This window comes from Gigantopelta aegis, chromosome 11 (assembly GCF_016097555.1).
Source record: "Gigantopelta aegis isolate Gae_Host chromosome 11, Gae_host_genome, whole genome shotgun sequence".
NCBI classification, from domain to species: domain Eukaryota; kingdom Metazoa; phylum Mollusca; class Gastropoda; order Neomphalida; family Peltospiridae; genus Gigantopelta; species Gigantopelta aegis.
Genome location: NC_054709.1, coordinates 15,296,224 through 15,323,310, shown reverse-complemented (window position 1 = coordinate 15,323,310; position 27,087 = coordinate 15,296,224). Strand labels below are relative to the sequence as shown.

General features: G+C 38.5%; 1 protein-coding gene across 1 annotated transcript in view; it reads right to left on the bottom strand.

The window, feature by feature from the left end:
* Positions 1-16,421, bottom strand: part of LOC121385377 (zinc transporter ZIP12-like) — an 88,120-nt gene extending 71,699 nt beyond the window's left edge. Inside the window, exon 1 of the mRNA XM_041516042.1 lies at positions 16,054-16,421. Coding sequence (XP_041371976.1) covers positions 16,054-16,293 — 240 coding nt within the window. The 5' untranslated portion in view covers positions 16,294-16,421. The remainder of the gene's footprint in view (positions 1-16,053) is intronic.
* Positions 16,422-27,087: the final 10,666 nt, after the last annotated feature.

Here is a 27,087-nt window from a genome sequence, read left to right as displayed (position 1 = left end):
TGAGGTCTCAGGGCCGTAGCTAGGATATTTGTTTGAGTGAGGGGGCAACTGAGTAGGTAATAGTCTAAAACTCCTTAAACGATTAAAAAGATAAATTTCTTTAAGTTTCTATAATTTTTCCCAGATTTTTTCGGGGGGGGGGGGGGGGGGGGGGGCAACTGAATGTCTATTTCAGTCTCTAGAGCGCTCGCCTGGGGTGCTTTGATTGTGGGATCGAACCACATCGGTAGACCCATTATCTGTCTCTGCACATCCCTTGCTACTAATGGCAAAATGTGGAAACGTGCATTTCAAGATACCTTGGTGCTAATGAGAAAAACGTAGCGGGTTTCCTCTATACATTACGTCTCAGAATTATCACCTGTTGACATCCAGTAGCCGATGATTAATTAACCAATGTGCTTTAGTGTCTGTGGTTTCGTAATAAATAGTTTTAACTGTGCCACTTATATTTAGCATCTATCTTGAGTTATATCATTTGAACACAGAAAGTGCCTTATGGGTAAATCATTACACAATAGTATATCAGCCAAAGCTAACTAAAGCTTGAGACACTAATAACTTCGATCAATTTTTTTTTTTTTTTTAGCGTAAACCAGTCATAATTTATTATCAAAGTGAAATGAAATAGAACAGCAATATCGGGAGGGGAAAACCCCCAGTTCAAGGTCATGTAGTTTGCCCACTTTAGAATACACTTAACGGTAAAGAACAGATTAGGGCCGTGCTACTAGAGGGAGGGTCGTGCTGTAGGGTCGTGCTGTATGTGGGCACATTTTGCAACCGGCGCGTATGAATACAGATATGTACTTTGTGTGACGTCAAATGTTCGTGCGCAGATGCCAGTCAGAAAACACCCATAGAATTCGTCTCGACAACTATCGTCTTTGATAAATGTCAAAAACGACAAAAACAATGGGCTGAAGTGCTAGAAAACTTCAATGTTATCAATGAATGAATTAATCAATCAATCACTTTATTTGAAAACAGAGCTGTAAATAGCTATTGGCTGAACCCGAATATAACCTTTGTGAACTAAATGGTCACTGTGTTATCTAGGTTAAACAATATTATACATAATACAATATATAAAACTGAAGATAAACAGGAATATACAACTATATGACGTGTGTATCAGTATGCTAAGCTGAGTTACAATTAACATAAAATGACCCCGCTCTACGGGTGGGGTCTCAGTGCCGTAGCTAGGATTTGTTTTGTTTCGGGGGGTGGGGGGGGGGGGGGGGGACTGAGTAGTTAATAGTCTAAAACTCCATAAACGGTTACAAAATAATTTTCTTTCAGTTTCTATATTTTGTTCCAGATTTTTTTTCGGGGGAGGGGGAGGCAAGTGACCCCCTTGCCCCCCCCCCCCTACCCACGCTAGCTACGGCCCCGGGTCTATTTCAGTCTCTAGAGCGCTCGCCTGAGGTGCTTTGATCGTGGGATCGAACTACATCGGTGGACCCAGTATCTGTCTCTGGGAAAGCACATCCCTTGCTACTACTAATGGGGAAAATGTGGAAACGTGCATTTCAAGATACCTTGACCGGCCTCGGTGGCGTCGTGGTTAGGCCATCGGTCTACAGGCTGGTAGGTACTGGGTTCGGATCCCAGTCGAGGCATGGGATTTTTAATCCAGATACCGACTCCAAACCCTGAGTGAGTGCTCCGCAAGGCTCAATGGGTAGGTGTAAACCACTTGCACCGACCAGTGATCCATAACTGGTTCAACAAAGGCCATGGTTTGTGCTATCCTGCCTGTGGGAAGCGCAAATAAAAGATCCCTTGCTGCTAATCGGAAGAGTAGCCCATGTAGTGGCGACAGCGGGTTTCCTCTCAAAATCTGTGTGGTCCTTAACCATATGTCTGACGCCATATAACCGTAAATAAAATGTGTTGAGTGCGTCGTTAAATAAAACACTTCTTTCTTTCTTTCAAGATACCTTGACCGGCCTCGGTGGCGTCGTGGTTAGGCCATCGGTCTACAGGCTGGTAGGTACTGGGTTCGGATCCCAGTCGAGGCGTGTGATTTTTAATCCAGATACCGACTCCAAACCCTGAGTGAGTGCTCCGCAAGGCTCAATGGGTAGGTGTAAACCACTTGCACCGACCAGTGATCCATAACTGGTTCAACAAAGGCCATGGTTTGTGCTATCCTGCCTGTGGGAAGCGCAAATAAAAGATCCCTTGCTGCCTGTCGTAAAAGAGTAGCCTATGTGGCGACAGCGGGTGTCTGACGCCATATAACCGTAAATAAAATGTGTTGAGTGTGTCGTTAAATAAAACATATCTTTCTTTCGTACTAAATAGTTTTAACTGTGCCACTTATATTTAGCATCTATCTTGAGTTATATCATTTGAACACAGAAAGTGCCTTATGGGTAAATCATTACACAATAATATATCAGCTAAAGCTAACTAAAGCTTGAGACACTAATAATTTCGATCAAAAAAAAAAAATTCTCTTTAGCGTAAGCCATAGTCATAATTTATTATCAAAGTGAAATGAAATAGAACAGCAATATCGGGAGGGGAAAAAAAACAGTTCAAGGTCATGTAGTTTGCCCACTTTAGAATACACTTAACGGTAAAGAACAGATTAGGGCCGTGCTACTAGAGGGAGGGTCGTGCTGTATGTGGGCACATTTTGCAACCGGCGCGTATGAATACAGATATGTACTTTGTGTGACGTCAAACGTTCGTGCGCAGATGCCAGTCAGAAAACACCCAAAGAATTCGTCTCGACAACTATCGTCTTTGATAAATGTCAAAAACGACAAAAACAATGGGCTGAAGTGCTAGAAACCTTCATTGTTATCAATGAATGAATTAATCAATCAATCACTTTATTTGAAAACAGGGCTGTAAATAGCTATTGGCTGAACCCGAATATACGGGTGGGGTCTCAGTGCCGTAGCTAGGATTTTTTGTTTGGGGGGGGGGGGGGGGGGGGGGGGGGGAGCAACTGAGTAGTTAATAGTCTAAAACTCCTTGCTGGTTAAAAAAAAAAGTAAGTTTCTATAATTTTTTCCAGATTTGTTTTCGGGAGTAATAATTATGTCAACTAAAGCGACCTACAGCTTGTGACACTAATAATTTCGATCAAAATTTTTTATTTTTTCTCTTTAGAGTAAACCATAGTCATAATTTATTATCAAAGTGATATGAAATAGAACAGCAATATTGAGAGGGGAAAAAAACAGTGCACGGCCATGTAGTTTGCCCACTTTAGAATACACTTAAAGGTAAAATGCTGCCATGACGTTTAACAGGACAGATTAGGGTCGTGCTACTAGAGGGAGGGTCGTGCTATAGGGTCGTGCGGTATTTGGGTACATTTTGCAACCGGCGCGTATGAATACAGATATGTAACTAGGTCCGTGTTCTGCGAGGGAAGGTCATGTTGTATTATGGAGGGTCGTGCGGTATTTCCGGGCATTTTTCAGCCGACGCGTATGAATACAGGTATGTACTTTGTGTGACGTCAAAGGTTCGTGCGCAGATGCCCGTCAGTTAACCACCCCAAGAATTCGTCTCGACAACTATCGCCTTTGAAGACCGTAATTAAACTGACAAAAACAAATGACGGAGGATTGCTACAAACCGCCCTTGTTATGAATAAATGAATCAATCATTCAATCACGATACAAAGAAATCTGGAAATAGACTGTCGAAATGGGCCTAAAATGTCCACCAGGCGTTGATATACATTCTAATGGTCACAAAACCAATGGGATTGAACCTGAATAATTTGAAATAAATTAAAGAAAACTACTTTTCATGTTTGTTTGTCTTTTGTTGTCCAGTATATGTTATGTGTTACGTTGTGTTATGTGTTATGTTATTTGTTGTCATGTTATGTTTTATGTCTTATGTTATGTTATGTTATGTGGTGTGTTATGTATTGTGTTGTGTTGTGTTGTGTTATGTTATATGTTATGTTTATAGGATATTAAACGAACTTCCATTTCGTATCATGTTTATGTCCCGAGTGAAATAATTTTCAATTGTCACGAGCTTTAGCGAGTGACCATGAATATAATTTCACGAGGGACATAAACCTGATACGAAATGGTAGCGAGTTTAATATCCTATGTATTACCCATAGTCGATCTTAATTTATATCACTGATCTCGTTTCGTTTACGTTCCTGTAAGGTTGTAGTGCGCCAACTGATGACGTCATCGTGTGACGTCAAAAGTGTTACGTCCCATTTGGCATTCTAGTGGGACCTATCACTTTGATATGTACCAATATATTTGTAACCATATGGGTAATAATACGCGTTATGTTATGCGTTATGTTATGCGTTATGTTATGTGTTATGTTATATGCTATGTTATGTGTTATTTTATGTGTTATGTGTTATTTTATGTTATGTGTTATGTTATGCGTTATGTTATGTGTCATGTTATATGCTATGTTATGTGTTATTTTATGTGTTATTTTATGTTCTGTGTTATGTTATGCGTTATGTTATGTGTTATGTGTGTGTGTGTGTCTGTGTCTACTACTACTGGACACAACGTCATCTACTTTCTGTTTACCATTACACATTGTCCTGCATTATATCGTGCAGCTATTATAAATAAACAATTTCTGCACAGTTCTGACGACTAGTATGATAAATAAAGATTTGACCTATGGACCCATCCATGTACGCCATATTTAGACGTAACTGGTGTCAACCGCATATATTCGCATTATCTGGTATATTGGACTGATTGATGACGTGTTCAGAATGTCCTGGATGTCCTGTCGCTTTTTGATTTATTCGAGACCATTAAATAATTCGCAAGTCATCACAGGTCTGTAAGGCAACCTCCAGTGTCGCCCCAAAACGTGTGCTGTAGCTCGTGACGACACTGTGTACGTCTGAGGCGACATGGAAGAAAATGTGCGTAACCCATTTATTGTTTTAACAGAAAATAAATTCAGGTAACCCATTTCCGTGTCGCCTAACCTGTTATATGTCCATGTAAATGATGTCCTGAATCTAATGCGCGAACGAAAAATAGGTTACTCAAAAATACATTACAGTACATACGTAAGCGACGCGCGAACGAAAGTATCGTTCTCGCAAGATTTAGAAGCCTGATGTCTGGCCCCCTTCCTAATTTCGCCCCATTTGGCATTAGACGTTTTCGCCGACTTTTAACATTTATGTCTGTAGTCTCCTTCCTTCCCCCCCCCCCTCTCTCTCTCTCTCTCTCTCTCTCTCTCTCTCTCTCTCTCTCTCTCTCTCTCTCTCTCTCTCTCTCTCTCTCTCTCTCTCTCTCTCTCTCTGTGTGTGTGTGTGTATATATATATATATATATATATATAAAAAAAGATGACTTTGGTTGATGGTCTTCGTTCAGATAATTAGTAGCATGATTGTTCACCTCTGCTTCATAATCTATTAATGACATATTTTAGAACTGTACTTATACAGACTGAAATCTATGACACATATCAGAAGTCACATATAAGATTATATGCCTTATAAACCATGGTTGGAATCGATTAATATAGAATAGAACAAAATAGTTCATTAACCTATTGGAGTTATTATTAATAATTTAATACTAATGAAATGGTATGGGAATAATCGATTACCATATCAGAATTACATGCTTGTGGTTATTGATATTCATGTTACGCGCGATTGTGACTGTAACGAATTATTACTTTGAATCTTGCTGCTAAGCCTTTTCATTATAAGAAATTATTTCATTTGATCAAATCCTTCGATAAATGACTGTGGTGTTTAAAACCAAAGACCTACCCGGCTTTTCTTTTCTTTTTCTTTTTTCTTTTTTTTTGGTCTTTGTCTGGAGTAATTTACATTCCATATGCCCTTTGTTCGTTAATAGAATGAATGATGAATGAAGAACGTTGCTTGTCCAGTAATTAGAAACAAATAATTGTAAACAGTTCACAACTTTCAAGCCTTTCATTAAGGAATGCTTTGGGGTCAACGTCAAAGGTCAGCAAGAACGTTGACAAAGATGAGCGCAAACTCAACAAGTGCGGGTGCTTTGATGAATTAAACAGTTAGTGTAAAGATGCCATTAATGATATTTAAGGCCCAAAACACACTGAAGCTGGGTCCGAGTCTGGCGAGTATGGTGCCAGTCGAAAAAGAAACTCATTGAATCGAATGTGACAAAACACACTGCGTCTACGCTGACACGAATTACAGATCTGGCAACAGACGTCATAGAACATGCGCCATATTTAGACAGCGCCAGACTACCAAGATCCAGAAATGCGCCGGATTGAATGTGACAAAACTCATCGAGTCTGTGCTGGCGCGAACTACAGATCTGGAAGCAGACGATGGAGAATATGCGGTATATTTTAACAGCAGGCGCGTGTGCAGAGGGTGGGCTTGAGGGTCGAACTCACCGCCTTCTCCAAGCTACTTTTCTTTCTTCTTTTTTTCGATGTATTTTTTTGGAGAAGCATGACCCGAACCTCCTTAAAAATGTTGTTCGTCAGTCTAGACACACTACTCCTACACCATTTCCGGAGCACGCGCTTGGACAGCACCAGACCTTAGACCCAGCTTCGGGCGTGTTTAGTTTTACAAGAAGTGTGTGTCAGTGATAGAAATAAGCAGAATTTTTCACTAATTCCACCAGACAAAAACATTTAGAAATCTACTTATCCACCAATAGTTTCACTTGTCAAAAAAACAAAAAGAAGAAGCTTGTTTTATAAAGTACAAGGACAGTGTTTTTCATTGCTTAAAATGAAACATCTTTGAGTATTTATACTTGTTCACTGGACAACCAGCAAGGTACATTTTGTTTGTCGGAGCAGATTTTCACGTGTCAAGACAAACGGACAAGTGCTTATTTCGAACTCTCTGTGTTAAAGGGACATTCCCGAGTTTGCTGCAATGTTGTAAGATGTTATCGACTAATAAAATATTTCTACGATTAAACTTACATATTAAATATATTTTCTTGTTTAGAATATTAGTGGCTGTATATTAAACGTGTTTCTGATCGTTCTAATATTTGTACTAGGTTAATTTTTCATTTTATTTCCTAAAAATCCACCAATTTTTGGGCTTCTTACAAATATTAAGACGACCAGAAACCCACTGAATATACAGACTCTGATATTCTAAATAAGAAAATATATTTAATATGTAAGTTTAATCGTAGAAATATTTTATTAGTCGGAAACATCTTACAATGCAGCAAACTCAGGAATGTCCCTTTAAGGCATCGTCTAGCCAGAATCTTATTTTTATGTCTGATGGTCGACCTGATGAGTGGCTATCTATGTATAGACGTTGTCGAAACTTCTCTTTGGCTCTGTTTTGTGCAGAGATTCCATTTCTGATTACCGTGACAGATTTTGTTGTTCCGCTACTTCACAAAACGTTCTTAAGCTGTCTTAAAAGAATATCGCATATGCCTAGCATTTCTTTTTGGATTGCACTGCAAGGTAGCAACGTTGTGAGAGTTCAATGAACAAGCCCTAGATTTAAAGTTAAATGGTAAAGTTTTTGTTTAACGACACCACTAGAGCCCAATGGATCCACCGACGTCGATCGATCCCAGACCGGCCGCACACCAGGTTAGCGCTTTATCGGCAAACTGGCCTCATTGGTGTAGTAGCTAAGCCATCGGGCTTAAGGTTGGTGAGTACTGGGTTCGCACCCCGACATCGGCTTCCACCCATAGCTAGTAGTAACTTCTCTCGCACTAAGTTACCCACTAGCAACTCGTCATTAACCCACTGTCCTGGACAGACAGCACAGATAGCTGAGGTGTCTGTCATCTGTCTCTCTCTCTCTCTCTCTCTCTCTCTCTCTCTCTCTCTCTCTCTCTCTCTCTCTCTCTCTCTCTCTCTCTCTCTCTCTCTCTCTCTCTCTCTCTCTCTCTCTCGCTCTGTGTGTGTGTGCTCAGGACAACGTGTTTGAACCTTAATTTGATGCATAAGCACACAAATAAGTTGCAGTAAAAACAAAAGGGGTTCGATTCCCGTTTGTGGCTCCCAACCCAACCGAGATCCAATGCTTCAGTGATTACCCCAATTATATTTTTGTTTCAGTAACCACTATCATGTAACCCGTTCTCTTTAGAGTTTCGTGACATACCAGGCCTACTCTTAGAAATGATAAAACATGCTTTGACATGGACTATTAACGCTCTCTGTATGCAGTTTAAATAGTCATTGTGAAATAAAATCTCTGGAAAACAAGACGGGACAGGAATGCTGTAAAACGACACCCTCAACATATGGATATTTTGATATTTGATATTTTCATAGAGAGAGAAAGACATAGGGATAGAGACAGAGGTGTTTGTGTGTGTGTGTGTGTGTGTGTGTGTGTGTGTGTGTGTGTGTGTGTGTGTGTGTGGAGGGGAGTTACAGACAGGGAGGGTGGAAAGAGAGAGAGCGAGAGAAAAAGAGAAAAAGAGAGAGAGAGAAAGAGAGAGAGAGAGAGAGAGAGACACACACACCTTCACCTTTTGAATTTTGATGAAAAATGGCAACGTTTCTCTAAACTTCGTTTTGATGAGAGAAAAAAAAATCATTGCACGTTAAATGTTCGTTCGAAAATGATCAGTCGGTTCAAAACAGGTGAGAGACTAATTTAATACTTTTCCGATCCCTTTTATTTGGATAACAATGACGTCATTCATAATTGACAAAAATTGCAAACATTCCAGTCGATAAAATAGCAAAATATAAAATTTAATTAGAGGTGTGGAAGAAGAATTAATTTTATGTTTTATTATTGTTTTGTTTTTTTAAAAAGATGCTTTGTTTTATTACTTGCGAAAATAGCTAAATTTGTTTTGAGGGTACCGGAACTTCATTTCATACAAGTGCACCCAAACGCAAACAAGTTATCATGTCTAGTTCACAACTCGGAAATGGATATTTACGCGGACACACGATCACAGCACTGCACTGCACTGAGCAATGTCAGTGAAATAATATCAGGGTTACTAGGGCATTAACATGTTAGGAAACACAATCCTACAATTTAACGTTGCAACTACCTTTCAAGGGCACCCTAAACCTAATACGTCTATGTCTGAATTGCTTCACATTTCGAAAGCAAAAAAATGGGGCACGGTGAAAGGTGGTGAAATACAATATTGACCCAGATACTGATTCTATAAATTGGGAAAGCTGATACCCAGTGCATGAGACATGGGTGCAACTGTTGCTATTATTAGTGTGTTCTCTATCGTTGCAAAACCCTTACGGGCAACGCTCGACTTTCTTGTTGTTTCGTTGATTACAGGTAAGCTGTTTGATGGAATGAATTGGTGGTTTTCGAGGTAAATGCCCCCACTATCACTAAAAGTACAGGTAAGGGTCTATTGTACATAACTAATATCCCGTATGAATTTAATGAAGAAAGCAAGAACGCTTATTCTGTTTAACGACACCACTAGAGCACATTTATATATACTGATGGACTGAAATAAAGGATCACACAGATAGCAACAAGAAATAATGACTGCATCAAAAATCAATTGATATTGTCAGAAGTGGACTGGCCCGCAGTGGCGTAGGAAGGTGTCAAAAAGTGTGGGGGGGGGGGGGAGGCGAGGGGGCGGCACACTTTTATATTTATACACTTGAACACTATTATAAAGCAAAATATCTGAAAAGTGTGGGGGGGCACATGCCCCCCCCCCCCCCCCCCCCCCCCGCCAGTGCTGGGAACATATAGGCAGCTCATTCAACACTAGGTATTCAATCCCACATTACAACATGGTATGAAATACAGACATTATTACGCTAGTTGTGAATTAAATTTGGTCTACAATTTGATGTGTTCCCTTATTTCTTTCCATCAGTATACTAATCATAGGCTGTTGCATATAATTCTGACATATAATCTTAGAGGAAACCGGCTACATTTTTCAAATTAATGGAAAGGCCAGGGCTTCTAGATTATGGTAGCCCCACTCCCATGGCTAGTGATTTTCAATGTTGGACTAGTAAATAACTACTATGCCATGCCCACCAGGGCTTCTAGATTATGGTAGCCCCACTCCCATGGCTAGTGATATTCAATGTTGGGCTAGTAAATAATTAATATTGCCATGCCCGACAGGGCTTCTAGATTATGGTAGCCCCACTCCCATGGCTAGTGATATTCAATGCTGGGCTAGTAAATAACTACTGTTGCCATGCCCGACAGGGCTTCTAGATTATGGTAGCCCCACTCCCATGGCTAGTGATATTCAATGTTGGGCTAGTAAATAACTACTATTGTCATGCCCGACAGCTAGCGATTTCGTTTTGGGTCAAATGCTGCAGTTAAGTCTGTTTTGTAAATATCAATATCCTGCATCCACCCCACCCCCCAATGTTAGTGTGTTTAAGCTCTATCTCCCTCTTTAGGTGACATATCCGATTCTTATTATTATTTAGCATTTTCCCACTTACGCCTTGTTTAATAAATTTATACCATACATTTTGTCTATTTACAAAGTCAAATGTTTTTTTGTAGTCAATAAAACAGCAATATAGCCGTTTTCGTGCATTACACACTCTGTTTATTAGGGACTGTAGAACGAAAATTGCATCCACAGTGGACAAATGTTTTCTAAAGCCAAATTGGGCGTCAGTGATAATATTATTTTCCATGTCGAATTTACATAATTTTTCATTTAGTATAATGGTAGGCAGCTAACTAAAGTAATACCTCTATAATTATCCGTGTCGTTGGGATTTCCCTTTTTAAAACAAGGCACTATACATCCAACTGACAAGCTATGAGAGAAATGACCGGATTTAAAAACAGTATTAAACAATATCAACAAACATGGCATCAAAACATTCATAAAATTAATAAAATATTTGTTTAAAAGACCATCAAAGTCACATGCTTTGTTTTTCTTTAACTTATGAATAGCACTCGATATTTCACTCTTGGTGATGTCACTATTTAATAAGCTACCCACTGAGTCATCAGTATAAAAAGTATCGTAATTGGTTAAAACGTTATCTACTTCACTGTTACTTGTTGGTTCGTTTAAAGCCAGATTTAGAAAATGATTATAAAAATCGTCATTACTGAGTTCTGATTTAACATTATTTTTACCTTTCTCGAACTGTTTGTAAAATGATTTGGTGTGATGTTTCCGCCAATAATTCAGCTTGTTACCTTGTTGAGACGTGTACTGTCTGCGTTCTAAATGTTTGTAATCATATATCGAACAAATTCCGTACGATTTTTCTTGTTTTACTTCGATTAAACACTTTAACTGCCTTTCTGTATTGAGCATATCGTTCTTTACATATATCATTAAACCAAAGTTTATCTTCTACTTTAACATAACGGTGAATTTGTCCTTTTCCACTCAAATTTGTTTTGCAAGTTTTAACAGTACAATGGGGTAAAATAAGATCGTTGAGTTCATGTGTGAATGTATCTACACACGTATTAACAGTTTCCTGGCTATTACAATTAACAGGAAATGTTTTATTTAACTACGCACTCAACACACTTTATTTACGGTTATATGGCGTCAATACAATTACCAGTACATATATTTATCAAGTTATCTATATGTTCAACAAGTTTATCAACAATCTCATTGTACTCATCGTTTCTTTTTATGCTGGTATGTGTCTCTGTCCATTCGACCGGCCTCGGTGGCGTCGTGGTAAGCCATCGGTCTACAGGCTGGTAGGTACTGGGTTCGGATCCTAGTCGAGGCATGGGATTTTTAATCCAGATACTGACTCCAAACCCTGAGTGAGTGCTCGGCAAAGCTCAATGGGTAGGTGTAAACCACTTGCACCGACCAGTGATCCATAACTGGTTCAACAAAGCCCGTGGTTTGTGTTATCCGCAAATAAAAGATACCTTGCTGCTAATCGGAAGAGTAGCCCATGTAGTGGCGACAGCGGGTTTCCTCTCAAAATCTGTGTGGTCCGTAACCATATGTCTGACGCCATATAACCGTAAATAAAATGTGTTGAGTGCCTCGTTAAATAAAACATTTCTTTCTTTCTTTCTTTCTGTCCATTCGTTATCTCTTTAGCTATATTATATAACTTTGTGAATGAAACAGAGAAACATACGGGTGCGTGGTCAGAAAACCAATTACATTTCCCAGACTCAAACTGCTATATTGAATCATAACAGGATTCATGTACTAGGACATAGTATATAAGACTAGAGCCATTAGCATTACAGAATGTAATACTACCATCTTTGTCACCGGTATGCCTACCATTAACAATTCGCAAGCCACTTGACTTACAAAGCGATTATAATTTTCTTCCATACAGGTTTACACTTTTTATCTTCGCTATTACGTCGAGTAAAAAAAAAAAAAAAATCAATATCTTGTACATACGTGATAACATTTCAGGCCGTACCCTGATCAAATTCCTAGGGGGGGGGGGGGGGGGGGCACTTCTTTTTATAAACAAATGAAACACTATACAAATTAAACCCTGAGATGTGTATGCTATTTTCTCGAGTAAAAAAAAAAGAAGAAAAAAAGTGAGATTCTCAGGGGGAGGGGGGCACGGTCCTGCATTTGACAGTACATGTAAATAACTTTTATCTAATCTATCGTGTACAATAAAATCGAGAAGCACTGGTGATGTTGAAATATCAATATAAGATAGATAATTTTCGCACTCAAAACGCCGTTTGAACTCATTATAATGCTTTAATTTGGAAATATGGTGGCGGTGATCATTCCATTCTTGCAGATATTGGTCCATCATATACGCTGTTTAATATTCATGGTAAACAAGGCAAAACTTGATCTTGAATCCACCAAACCTCCGCAAGAAATACAAGGCTGACCACAAACATTTAACACCATAATCACAATTTAATCAATTGTATTAAATATCACTGCTTGCATCATCCTGATATAAGGAAATGTTTTATTTAACGATGCACTCGACACATTTTATTTACGGTTATATGGCGTTAGACACATGGTTAAGGACCACACATATATTGAGAGAAGAAACCCGCTATCGCCATTTCATGGGCTACTCTTTTCGATTAGCAGCAAGGGATCTTTTATATGCACCATGCCACAGACAGGATAGGACATACCACGGCCTTTGATATACGTCGTGGTGCACTGGCTGGAACGAGAAATAGCGCAATGGGCCCACTGACGGGGATCGATCCCAAACTGACCGCGCGTCGAGCGAGCGCTGTACCACTGGGCTACGTCTCGCCCCCACCTTGTGTACAGATTAAACAACAAAGAGTCCAACAACAACAAGAAAGGTATGGAAGCAACGGCTATGGACTTATGGGAGACTTTGGAACTATACGTGCACCAGCCTGCTTGTAATCATGAAACAATATTTAAATTTCAGTATGTATGCTGGTAATATTTTACTTTGGGAGACTTTGGAAATGGAGAACTACTTGCTAAACGTGACAATATTAACACGCTACAACAAGTAACCACAAGATAAACTAGGGCTTCAACGAGTCCAAAATATTGAACTCGAGTACTCGAGAATCTAACTCGACCCAGACTCAAGTACCCGACACTAGATGATAATTAGATGAGACTAAAGAACAAGGTACAATTGCAATATGCATCTTAATTTCAGGCTTGAACATAAATGCCAAATCATGCCATTGCATTGCNTGAAACTGGATGGATCGAAAAATAGCCCAATGAGCCCCAACTGATGGGGATCGACGAGTCCCAGACCGATCGCGCATCAAGCAAGCGACATACCACTGGGCTACGTCCCGCCCCAAAATATATCAGGCTGACGTCCAAAAAGAAACTTTACAAATGTTCGAAAATCGTAGCAAGCGACATATGGGCTACGATCCCGCCCCAAAAAAATATATCCTGACGTGTCCAACAGAAACTTACAAGGTTGAAAATCGTATTATAGAAAATAACACACGGTTCGGCGGGATATGGCCTCAGATTACAGTTATCTTCCCATTTGGTTGTCCAAAATCCGGAAGTTTCACCGCGCAAGTAGTCTGCTGTTTGACTGTGATTATTTCATGGCAGACAGCTATGAAGTGGCAACTGTTTGACTGAAGTGACAGGGAATAGCATGTAGTTTGTAAACATGTGTAACTTGCTGACATTGAAGACTTGTTTCTGGTAATTCCAGCCCATGCAAAAGTAGTGCTTTTTGTGTAAAATGGGTGTACTCCGGCCTGGTTTAGAGGGTGTGTCTGTTTAAACCAATATGCTGGGAGAAAGAGCTGGACAACAGGGGTTGTCCTTTTCAGGGTATGTGTCCCCCCATGCAGGCAAAGGTACATACAAAACTTCACGGGCCTGCTGATATTAATAAAATTGTTATAGCCACTAAGGCTATATAGAAACATATAGCGAAATTAATTGTGGTCTGAGGCCATATGTGAGTATCACATAGTTCAACATTTAAATGTCACAATGCACTTCCCGATAAGTTTGTTTGTTTCTAAATTGGTTATTTTCCATTAGCAACATATATAGATATATATATATATATATATATATAGAGATGAGAGAGAGAGAGAGAGAGAGAGAGAGAGAGAGAGAGAGAGAGAGAGAGAGAGAGAGAGAGAGAGAGAGAGAGAGAGAGAGAGAGAGAGAGGGAGACAGAGAGGAGAGGAGGAGAGAGAGAGAGGATAGAGGACGAAATCAGAGCTACACACACACAAAGAGAGACCAGGATGCAGAGGTCGGGAGGAGAACACACAGAGGAGAGAGAGAGAGAGAGAGAGAGGAGGAGAGAGAGAGAGAGAGAGAGAGAGAGAGAGAGAGAGAGAGAGAGAGAGAGAGAGTATAATATTCAAATTTTATGTATGTAATGTTTCTTTTGGCATTACTATATTATAAACGTACACAATGGAGTCTCTATTCTGAACATGTTTTAATCAATATTTAATCATCCTTTCATATTTGCTAATAAACAATGACATGTGGTCCAATTCACTATACACAGAAACACTGGCTATATTGACGTGTGGGGGTTTTGTGGGTTTTTTTTTTTTATAATAAAAACATATATTTCACATGAGCACGCTGTATATCGGAGGTTGTTTGACAGACATTACTAAATTAATAACTAGATAGTACTGCGAATTCACTCAAGTTTCCAAACAGCGGGTAAGTAATTATTAGTACATGTGTGTGTTTGTGTGACGTCTTTTTTTTTCAAATATAGATTTCTTTTGTTTGCTTGTAATCATTTACGGTTCAAGCAAGTCGTTTATGCCACACACACTTCAACTATTTGGTATGTACACCTGTGTTAGGACATAATAACATAAATCCAAAATTTTTATCCCCGCCCGGCTTTATTTTATTATGTCCTAAAACAGACAGTCCAGATATTTGAGGTGTGTATGGCATGGATTACGTGCTTGAACCTTAAATGATAAAAAATAAATATTAATTTTTCTGGTCAAAAAATAAGTTTGTTCTTCAAACATTTACAATGTTCTGAAAATATAAAATATCAAACGACTATTATACAACCCTTATTTTGACAAAACATTTTTATTTTTTTGTTAATATAAAAATGTAGCATTTTATTAATTATGGCTTCAACGATAGCTTTTACTGAAAGAGAAATCCACGCAGCGGTCTCAACACTGTACGCTGGAGACGGTACTAGGGTTCGAACAAAGCACCTACCAGTCGACGGCGTAACCATTACGACAGCGGTAGGTCTCTTTAAATACGGGGACAGTGAAAGATGCTTTACTGTGACCAAAAACGAGTTTATCCAATTAACATTTATAACTGAATCATTATCCGTGACGGTATCTGTCAAGTTGGAGAAGGACTCCTGGTAATTGTTGAACAGAGGCTATTAACGGTTTTATAAACCACTGGGTACTGGTTACGTATTACATAACATTACCTGCTTGATTGTGTACTAAACACATTTGTAGTTGTTAATAATAATAAAAAAAGTTTAGCTTAAAATGTTATGTTTCAATAAGATAAACAATAATTGAATATCTTATTAAATGTGTAATTTTTCATTAAAGAAGGTATTACAAAAGAAAAAGAGGGGAAAATACATTCAAAAGGGATAAAATAAAAAATAAAATTAACTCACCAGTGATGTCGTACAAGCATTTGCAGATAAAGATGCATTTTTTTCACAGTGTAGACTCCCAAATACGTCCTCCGTTAATAATTTCGTATTATTAAAACTGAGAAAATTGTCCTGTGTGTGAAATCTCTCCAAAATTTCTTCAAATGTGTCAAAGCCGTGTCCATGTGTGACTTGGCAGGCGACATCGCTAAAAGCGAAAAATACGAAAACATATAAACCGTATTTGTAAAATTCCCGCATTTCGGCACGTGTCTTCTCGTAGTTGTGTCGTAAACGTAGGCTGAGACTAACTTAAATTGACAACAACTTTGGTGTCGTGTGCACAAAACCACACATCTGCTTCACGGTTCAAAATGGCGGCTATACGCTACGAACATGCGGTGTTATGTGAAGCACAATAGCGGGAATAGATCTGCTTCACGTGACACGGTACGTGAATAACGACGAGGCACGCCATTGGATGCATTAGTCCGTGAAAGAAAGACATGTTTTATTTAACGACGCACTCAACAAAAAGGGGCGTGCGCAGGAAATTTTGCAGGGGGGGGGGGGGGGGGGGGGGGGGGGGGGGGGGGGGGGGGGGTCGAGCTTTCTGGCACCTCCCCCCGAACATTTTGAAAAATTGACCCCTTCTAGGGCTATTCTGAGGTGTTTTCTGCTGGCTAGCCGAGCTGCTTTCTGACCACATTTTTTTGGAAAAAATTACATTAAAAATCGGGATATGAAAAAAAAATTCGCCTTGAGCAGGGGTGTGTGTGTGTGGGGGGGGGGTCCCCCCAACCTCCCCCCCCCCGCGCCTGACAAATTTTATTTACGGTTATATGGCATCAGACATATGGTTAAGATCCACACAGATATTGAGAGAGGAAACCCGCTGTCGCCACTTCATAGGCTTCTTTTTCCCATTAACAGCAAGGGATCTTTTATATGCATCATCCCACAGACAGGATGGTACATACCACGGCCTTTGATATACCAGTCGTGGTGCACTGGCTGGAACGAGAAATATCCCAATGCATTAGTCCGTGAATGCAAATAGCTATTGGCCTGGTTCATACACAAATGTCTGACCAGTGCTATGGAACGATACAAATAAATGTTTTGACTCAAAGAACCTTAGAACAACAACAACAACCACACACACACACACACACACATACACACACACACACACACACACACACACACACACACACACACACACACACACTATTTCTGTTGGCCGATGACTTAATGTTTTGGACTAAGAGGTATTATACAAGTGATTGTTGAATCAAGTGTTACCAAGATTATTAATTTCTTATCTAAACTATTAGTAAGTATAGATAAATGCTCATTATTGTAGATCCAAAAACCTTTGGAAAATAAATTTGGAATTTTGGTTCCGTTATTAATGATAGAAAAATATAACAAAGTAGCACAAAAACAACAACAAACTAAAGCACAAAACAAAACAAACAAAAAATCAAACAAACAAAACAAACAAAAAAAAAAAAACAAAAAATATGCCACCACCCTCCCCCAACTCCCCCAACTCCCCCAACCACCCCCCAAAACCCCCCATTAAAAACAAACAAATAAACAAAAAAACAAAAACAAAAACAAAAACAAATATAAAAATAAAACAAAAAACAAAATGAAACAAAACAAAAACAAAGCCAAAACAAAAGCAAAAAAAACAAAACCAGACCACCACCACCACACCAAACAATCAAAAATACAAATAAAAACAAACACAAAACAAACAGACAGGGAAAAAAAAGAAGACAAAACAACAACAAATAAACGCATACAAAACAACAGCAACAACAACAACAAAAAAGAAACAAACACAAAAAACACACAAACAAACAAACAAAAACAGAACTCAGGAAACTTTGTCGTCATTAATTAGACTATACTTAGACAGATAGATAGATAGATAGATAGATAGATAGATAGACAGACAGACAGACAGACAGATAGACAGACAGACAGACAGACAGATAGATAGATAGATAGATAGATAGATAGATAGATAGATAGATAGATAGACAGATAGATAGATAGGAGAGATAAGATAGATAGATAGATAGATAGATAGATAGATAGATAGATAGATAGATAGATAGACAGATAGATAGATAGGAGAGATAAGATAGATAGATAGATAGATAGATAGATAGATAGATAGGAGAGATAAGATAGATAGATAGATAAGATAGATAAGATAGATAAGATAGATAGATAATATAGATAGATAGATAGATAATATAGACAGACAGATAGATAAGATAGATAAGATAGGTAGACAGACAGACATACAGACAGACAGACAGACAGACAGATAGATAGATAGATAGATAGATAGATAGATAGATAGATAGATAGATAGATAGATAGACAGATAAGACAGATAGATAGATAGATAAGATAGATAAGATAGATAGACAGATAGACGGACAGACGGACGGACAGACGGACGGACAGACAGACAGACAGACAGACAGATAGATAGATAGTCAAGATATGACTAGTTAAAGGGACATACCCTAGTTTCAACCCGTGAACATTAACACTAATTTTAGTTAATTTACAAACCTGTATCACATTTGGATAAAGTTACAATTGAGTGAAACATGAGTCTCTGATTTTGAAATGGTGAAATACCCTCTAAAAATAGACTAAAATTTTGTGATATTAAAAACACCAGGATGACCAATAACATCGAAGTAAAGTATAATTTCAGTTATCAAAAACGGCTATAATAGTCAAAAATATACCTTAGTGCTTAAACACAAGGGTATGTCTTCTATCTTCGGTCACTGACCAAAAAATATAACTTTGTGGGACGAAACTACTATTCCACTAGCAAAGCAATGTTGTATTTTTCAAAGTTACACTTGTTTTCCAGTTGATTGTTCTGATTTTTAAAAACCTTTTTAAAGACAATTTATAGCTTTAAAATAGAAATAAATTGTTATTTAAGAACTATTTTGGTTTTGGTGTATAGATATTGCAGACGAAAAAAAATTCAATATTTGTGGACATACTTCGGTGGCGCAGTGGTTAAGCTGTCGGACTACAGGCTGGTAGGTACAGGGTTCGCAGCCCGGTACCGGCTCCAACTCAGAGCAAGTTCTTACGGGCTCAATGTGTAGGTGTGAGGTCACTACACCCACTTCTCTCTCATTAACCACTAACCACTAACAACTAGCAACTAACCCACTGTCCTGGACAGACAGCCCACTAACAACTAGCAACTAACCCACTGTCCTGGACAGACAGTCCAGATAGCTGATGTGTGTGCCCAGGACAGCGTGCTTGGACCCTAATTGGATATAAGCACGAAAATAAGTTGAAATGCAATTAAATGAATGTGGACATAATACTCTGGAAAACGGTAAAGTTGTGAAATAAAACGGTAAAGTTGTGAACTAAAACGGTAAAGTTGTGAACTAAAACGGTAAAGTTGTGAACTAAAACGGTTAATTTCATTAAAGTTTCCTTTTATGTGGATTGCAGTATAAATGAAATAACTGGCTAGAGCCTCGCGGCATTCGACATTCTAAATATCGCAGGATAAAGGCGATACCTCAAGACAGTATCCAGTCATTCTCTGTAAAGAGATATCGGTAAACAGACATACTGACAGACAAATAAAACAGACAGCGTAAATGTATGTATGTATGTATCTATGTATGTATGTATGTATGTATGTATGTATGTATGTATGTATGTATGTGCTCTCTCTCTCTCTCTCTCTCTCTCTCTCTCTCTCTCTCTCTCTCTCTCTCTCTCTCTGTGTGTGTGTGTGTGTGTGTGTGTGTGCATGTATCTGTGTGTGTATGTATGTGTGTGTGCGTGTGTGTGTGTGTCTGTGTGTGTCTGTGTTTGTATGTTTGTGCGTGTGTGTGTGTGTATTTGTGTGTGTATGTATGTATGTATGTATGTATGTATGTATTGATGTATTGATGTATGAATATCTATATATTGTATGTATGTCGAGGTTGACTATTACATACATAGATATTAACGCACTGGCGCAGGGGATAATTAAATCCTTTCTGGCCTCACAAATTGTCCCATGCCGTTGCTGGGACTCGAACCTGTGGCACCGATTCGCCCGCAAATTGCAAGACTGACCACGATACGCTCTGAGCTATCGAAGCTTCCATAAAAAGGAAGTTCTTTAACTCAACCATATGCATGGGGTCTACAATCTACGCGGTCGATCCCGCTTACGTGCATGAAACTGGGCAGACCTGGCACTGGCTAGTATGTATTGATGTATGAATATCTATATATTGTATGTATGTCGAGGTTGACTTTTACATGCATAGATATTAACGCACTGGCGCAGGGGATAATTAAATCCTTTCTGGCTTAACATCCGTTTAACCCTGTCTTATGCAGAGATACGATTTTGATATCGAAATACAGTTTTGTCGTTCAGATTTGTCTTTACGTGGCTTCGAGTAATTCATTGACAGTTTTATGGTACTCATGTTTAAGAATCAGAATCAACTTGTCGTTAGAGCCGAGACGTAGCCCAGTGGTAAAGCGCTCGATTGGGATAGATCCCCGTCGGTGTTCCCATTGGGCTATTTCTCGTTCCAGCCAGTGCACCACGATTGGTATATCAAAGGCCGTGGTATGTGCTATCCTGCCTGTGCGATGGTGCATATAAAAGATCCCTTGCTGCTAATCGAAAAGAGTAGCCCATAAAGTGGCGACAGCGGGTTTTCTTCATCAATATCGGTGTGGTCCTTAACCATATATCCGACGCCATATAATAATAACCGTAAATAAAATGTGTTGAGTGCGTCATTAAAAAACCCATATCCTTCTTGTTGGACCCGGTGTGTGAGAGGTAATGCTAGCAAATTGTATTTAAATTCAGATTACAAATGATCTTTGTTGAGTAGCAGATCAAAAGTTTGCTTTGTTTAGTGACACCACTAGAGCACATTGATTTATTAATCATCGGCTATTGCATGTCAAAATTTTGTTAATTTTGACATCTAGTCTCAGAGCGGAAAGCCGCTATATATTTCCATCTGTAGAAAGGTATCTTTTAAACGCACCACCCCACAGACAGGATAGCACATACCACGGTCTTTGATTTACCAGTCATAATGCAGTGGCGAGTAGCAGATCAAAACACACGCCTAAATATACCTACTTAACAACCTTTAGTAAAAAAAGAAGAAAGTATTTCTTTATCAGATGCTTACTAAGAACAGTCATTAGTAGCTGACAAAATATTATACTACACTCTTAGGTTTCTTCAAAACATTTCCCTACTCCATACTTCAACATTATCACTTCATAGAAGAACTTGTATTAGTTATTTGTTATCAAGGAGATTGGATAATTTACTTACAATGATACAATGTATAAAATAACTGGCTATATTTCAAGTATTATGAAATTCTTAGGGATTAAGGCCCAAAACACACCGTATCTGCGTTTGAGTCTGGGTCTGGCGTCTTTGCCACACTCGCCAGACCCAGACCCAGACCCAGATCTGGTGTGATTTGGGCCTAACTCTGATTATACGTATTCCCTGTAACATATATTATACTTGCGTTTGTCAGGACCTAGTTCAGTCGGTAGAGCGCCTAAGGTACTTGCATCATAGGATTGCAGACCCATCCTCTGATGTGTTTTCCTGTCCCAACCATTGCACTACAACTGGTATATCAAAGGCCGGGGGTATGTTCTGTCCTGTCTTTGAGAAAGTGTATTCAAAAGATCCCTGGGGCGGGACGTAACACAGTGGTAAAGCGCTCGCTTGATGCGCGGTCGGTTTGGGGTCGATCCCCGTCGGTGGGCTCATTGGTCTATTTCTCGCTCCAGCCAGTGCACCAGACTGGTACATCAAAGGTCGTGGTGTGTGCAATCCTGTCTATGGGATGGTACATATAAAAGATCACTTGCTACTAATAACAAAAATGTAGCGGGTTTCCTCTCTAAGACTATATGTAAAATTACCAAAGGTTTGACATCAGTGTGCTCTAGTGGTGTCGCTAAACGAAACAAACTTTTTCAAAAGATCCCTTGCTGCTAAATGAAAAATGTAGCGGGTTTCCTACGAGTCACAAATTACTAAATATTTTACATTTAATGGTCGACGATAAATAAATGGTTGTGCTATAGTGGTTGGGTCTTATTAAATAAAACAGGCCATCGGTCTACAGGCTGGTCGGTACTGGGTTCGGATCCCAGTCGAGGCATGGGATTTTTAATCCAGATACCGACTCCAAACCATGAGGCTCAATGGGTAGGTGTAAACCACTTGCACCGACCAGTGATCCATAACTGGTTCAACAAAGGCCATGGTTTGTGCTATCCTGCCTGTGGGAAGCGCAAATAAAAGATCCCTTGTTGCCAATCGGAAGAGTAGCCCATGTAGTGGCGACAGCGGGTTTCCTCTCAAAATCTGTGTGGTCCTTAACCATATGTCTGACGCCATATAACCGTAAATAAAATGTGTTGAGTACTTAAATAAAACATTTCTTTCTTTCTTTATTAAATAAAACAAACTTTAACTTTATATACTCACATGTGGATGAACTGACGAAGGTATCCATATTGGAGTCCTGGTCTAAAATCTACACGCTAGAATAGTTCCACCTCTAAAGTACAAACTGCAAATAAAGTCGCAAGATATTCACATACCATCACGTGATTCTTTATTATTCCTAGAGATAAAAATACACGATGTCATAAATTATCGTATTATTACCATTCGGAATTCTTTGGGCAATTCCGTGAAACACATCGTCTGCATGTTGTAGTCTCGGTAGATCTAGACGCTTGTTTCGTCTTGTTTCGAGATTGCACGTGATTAGGTTACCAGTTTCCTTATTAATTGCCATAGCTGACAACGTTAGAATTTTCCAATTAGACTGTAGCAACCCACCCCGTGGGTACACATATGAAAAGTGTTTCACGTCAAATTTAATTTATTTGGTGTCACGTGGCTTTTAAGAGATTAATAGGATTTTTCAATTGTACCCTACAACTGTACAGCAAACGTATTCAGTTCAGATAACGGTGTTTGCGTGACCTTACAAAACGATAACAACTCCTTGATTTTTGATACAGAATCGTCAGGATCTGTAGTACTGTCTGCTATAAACTGACAGAAGAATTGAAATTCTTGTAAATGCTTTATCGTTGTATGTAACTGCATTGTATTTAGTTGTGTACAAAGTTAGTTTGTTTTGTTTAACGACACCTCTAGAGCTCATTGATTTATTAATCATCGGCTATTGGAAGGAAGGAAGGACGAAAATGTTATATTTAACGACGCACTCAACACATTTTATTTACGGTTATATGGCGTCGGACATATGGTTATGGGCCACACAGATATTGAGAGAGGAAACCCGCTGTCGCCACTTCATGGGCTATTCTTTTCGATTAACACCAAGGTAGCTTTTATATGCACCATCCCACAGACATGATAACACATACCACGGCCTTTGATATACCAGTCGTGGTGCACTGGCTGGAGCGAGAAATAGCCCAAATGGGCCCACAGACGGGGATCGATCCCCGACCGACCGCGCATCAAGTGAACGCTTTACCACTGGGCTACGTCCCGCCCACATCGGTTATTGGATGCCAAACATTTGCAAATTCTAACACGTAATCTTTAAAGGGAACCCGCTATGCATTATTCCATTAGCAGCAAGGGATTTTTTATATGCTCTTCCCAAAGACAAGATAGCACATGCCACGGTTTTTTTGGAATACCAGTCGTGTAGCACTGGTTGTGAAAAACGCTAATCGAAACAGAGTGCGGCAGCGGGTATCCTCTTTCATTATTGGTGTGACCCGTAACCATGTAAATGAAAATGTGTTGCGTATGTCGTTAAGTAAAACATTTCTTTCCTTCTTTTTTCTGTTTTGTTATTTCTTTCTTCCTCTCATTTCTTTTAGATAGATAGACAGACAGACAGACAGACAGATAGATATATTTAGATATAGGTAGGTAGGTAGGTAGTAGACAGACAGACAGACAGACAGACAGAAAGATAGATATAGGTAGGTAGATATAGATATAGATATATATATATAGATATAGGTATGTATGTATGTATGTATGTATGTATGTATGTATATGTATATATATGTATGTTTGTTTGTATGTATGTATGTATGTATGTATGTATATATATGGACGGACGGACGAACGGACACAGACAGATAGATAGAGAGATAGATAGATATAGGTAGGTAGATATAGATAGATAGATATAGGTAGGTAGGTAGACAGATATATATATATATATATATATATATATATATATATATAGATAGATAGATAGATAGATAGATAGACAGACAGACAGATGGGCCTAAAATATTCACAAGACATTTATAATTTGAATAGATATTTGATATCTATATAAAAGATAACGGGATTCAAACTGATAATTTTAAATAAATCAAAGAAAACAAATTAATAATGGCAGTTCTTTTGTTGATCGTTATACGTGTGCAGGTTTATACGTACGCCGAGGTTTTGTTGAAAATAAACTGTTAAATGTGTTTCTGACAAATACGAGGATAGCTCGAGCGCCATCTAGCCCTATTCTGTTCGAATGTGATAATAGCGCCAGAATGCTCGTAGTGTTACAAACTGTCAATTTCGAAATTCCAGAAGACTAAAGGATCGTCAAGTACAATGTCTAAAATACAGTTTCTAAAATCTTATTTCACACATTTTTAGCTTGATTAAACTTGTATGTGTTTCTGTCTAGTACAAACGTTACAGAAAGAAAACCGACAGCCATATCCGCAATTCACAGAAGCCGGTTTAGGGGTGTTGTGTTTCTTCTAGTCACTAACATGGAATTATTATTTTTTAAAGTTTGTTTTGTTTAACTACACAACTAAAGCACATTGATTTATTAAAGGGACATTCCTGAGTTTGCTGCAATTTTTAAGATGTTATCGACTAACAGAGACTTTTTAACGACTGTAATTACATATCAAATATATGTTTCTGCATACAATATTAGTGGCTGTATATTAAACGTGTTTCTGGTCGTTCTAATATTTGTACTAGGTTAAATTTCATTTTATATCCTGAAATATATTTTGTTCGTACATAAGAAATTATTTGAAGACAAAATCCAGTTTGGGCTTCTTCCAAATATTAAGACGACTAAAATCAAATTGAATATACAGACACTGATATTCTAAACAAGAAAAGTATATTTAATATGTAAGTTTAACCGTAGAAATATTTTATTAGTCGGACACATCTTACAATGCAGTAAACTCAGGCATGTCCCTTTAAGCATCGGCTACTGGGTGTCAAACATTTGGTAATTTTAACGTAGGCTGTAGGTAGGGCCTCAACGAGTCAGAAATACTGGACTCGAGTACTCGAGGATCAAACTCGACCCGGACTCGAGTACCCGACACTTACGCTAGATGAGGATGATGAGACTAAGGAATAGAGTAACATACCACTTTAATAAACACACATTACATTTTTGCCAAAAAATTTATATTTTGTAGGCATACATACATATTTATATATAAAATAATATAATGTGCACACTGCGGGGAATGGTATGTAGCATCGGGTCACAATCGATACAATTCTATAGTAAATGGGTAATGCTTGCATAGCAATAATATACAAGATAATATGTCATGCATGAATGTTTGTTCTATGCATGGTAGCAGTGTTCAAATACTTACACAATTTAATAAGCTGTTTTGAATAGTCGCTGGACAGTAGTTAATTTAAATGTTGATGGTTTATCATAATAAAAAGGTTTAATATATTTATCTCTTATGTTATTGAAGAAAGGACACACTAGAACAAAGTGATATTCGTCTTCTACTACATTCTTATTGCACAGACGACAAATTATATTATTCCTGTCAATATTGTGGTATCTGCCCGTTTCCAAAAAGAGATTATGAGAAGATAATCTATATTTACTTAAAATATGTTTGTATTTCAAGGTAATAGGTTTCTGAAGATAAGGTTGTAAGCAATAATTATTAACAACGAATTTGTATAACAGACATTGTTGAATACAGCACACATAGATTGGATAAATCAATGAGTCATTCTCTGTTTGAATAGTGATATAAATGTACTGGATTGTTTACATTTTGATTATACCATATGCAACCAAAACCATTAGTGAGAAGCAGGTCTCTTATTTGACTAACCCAGTTAACAGAACGTGGTTCTTAATTACAGCGCTGAACGTTGATGCTACCAAATGATGCCACTATATTGCATTCCGCACATTCGTCTTGTTTTCCCTCTATGTCTCATTTAACCGGCGGAAAGCATGTGGCAAAATGACGTAAACATATAATTAAATGAGTGTTCTTCCTTGCACGGGTACTCGAGTCCTGTGAACAGACTCGAGTATTGATAAACTCGGCCCGTGTTCGAGTACTCGAGTACTCGTGGATACCCTAGCTGTGGGTTATAAATATAATCTTAGATTAGTAACATGCTTTTTATTGTGTGTTAGGATCTTCAAAAGACATCTAAACAGGTGGTTTGCTTTCGTCACAAAATTCCCACGGGACCTTGTTTTCACTTCGTAAACAATCAGACTAATTCGTTCACTTGAAAATGATTGGTTATTAACCTTTTTTTTGGTAACAACTCGGTTTTTCACATGGTTGCTAGCTGCTAATAGCGATAATGTGTGTTTTTCAAACGCTAAACTGTCAGATAAATGACTAAAAGAAGAAAATGTATCAACTTCTTACGGGTACTTCTTTCTGAAAATAATTTGAACAATATTTCTGTAAAAATATTTCTATACAAAGAAGAGAGAAATCACAGGCGTTAGGGACCTCGTTCTACGAAACGATCTTAGCACTAAGATCACCTTAATGCATAAGGTAGCTGTGCTCTGATCTTAGGGATAAGATCGCTTTGTGGAACGGGGCCCTGGTTGGAGTTTCGAGATGTTTGATCAACATAAGCATACAAGACGGGGCAGTCCCCTCCCCTCCCCGCTCCCCACCTCAAGTGCTGCAGCTAATACTGAC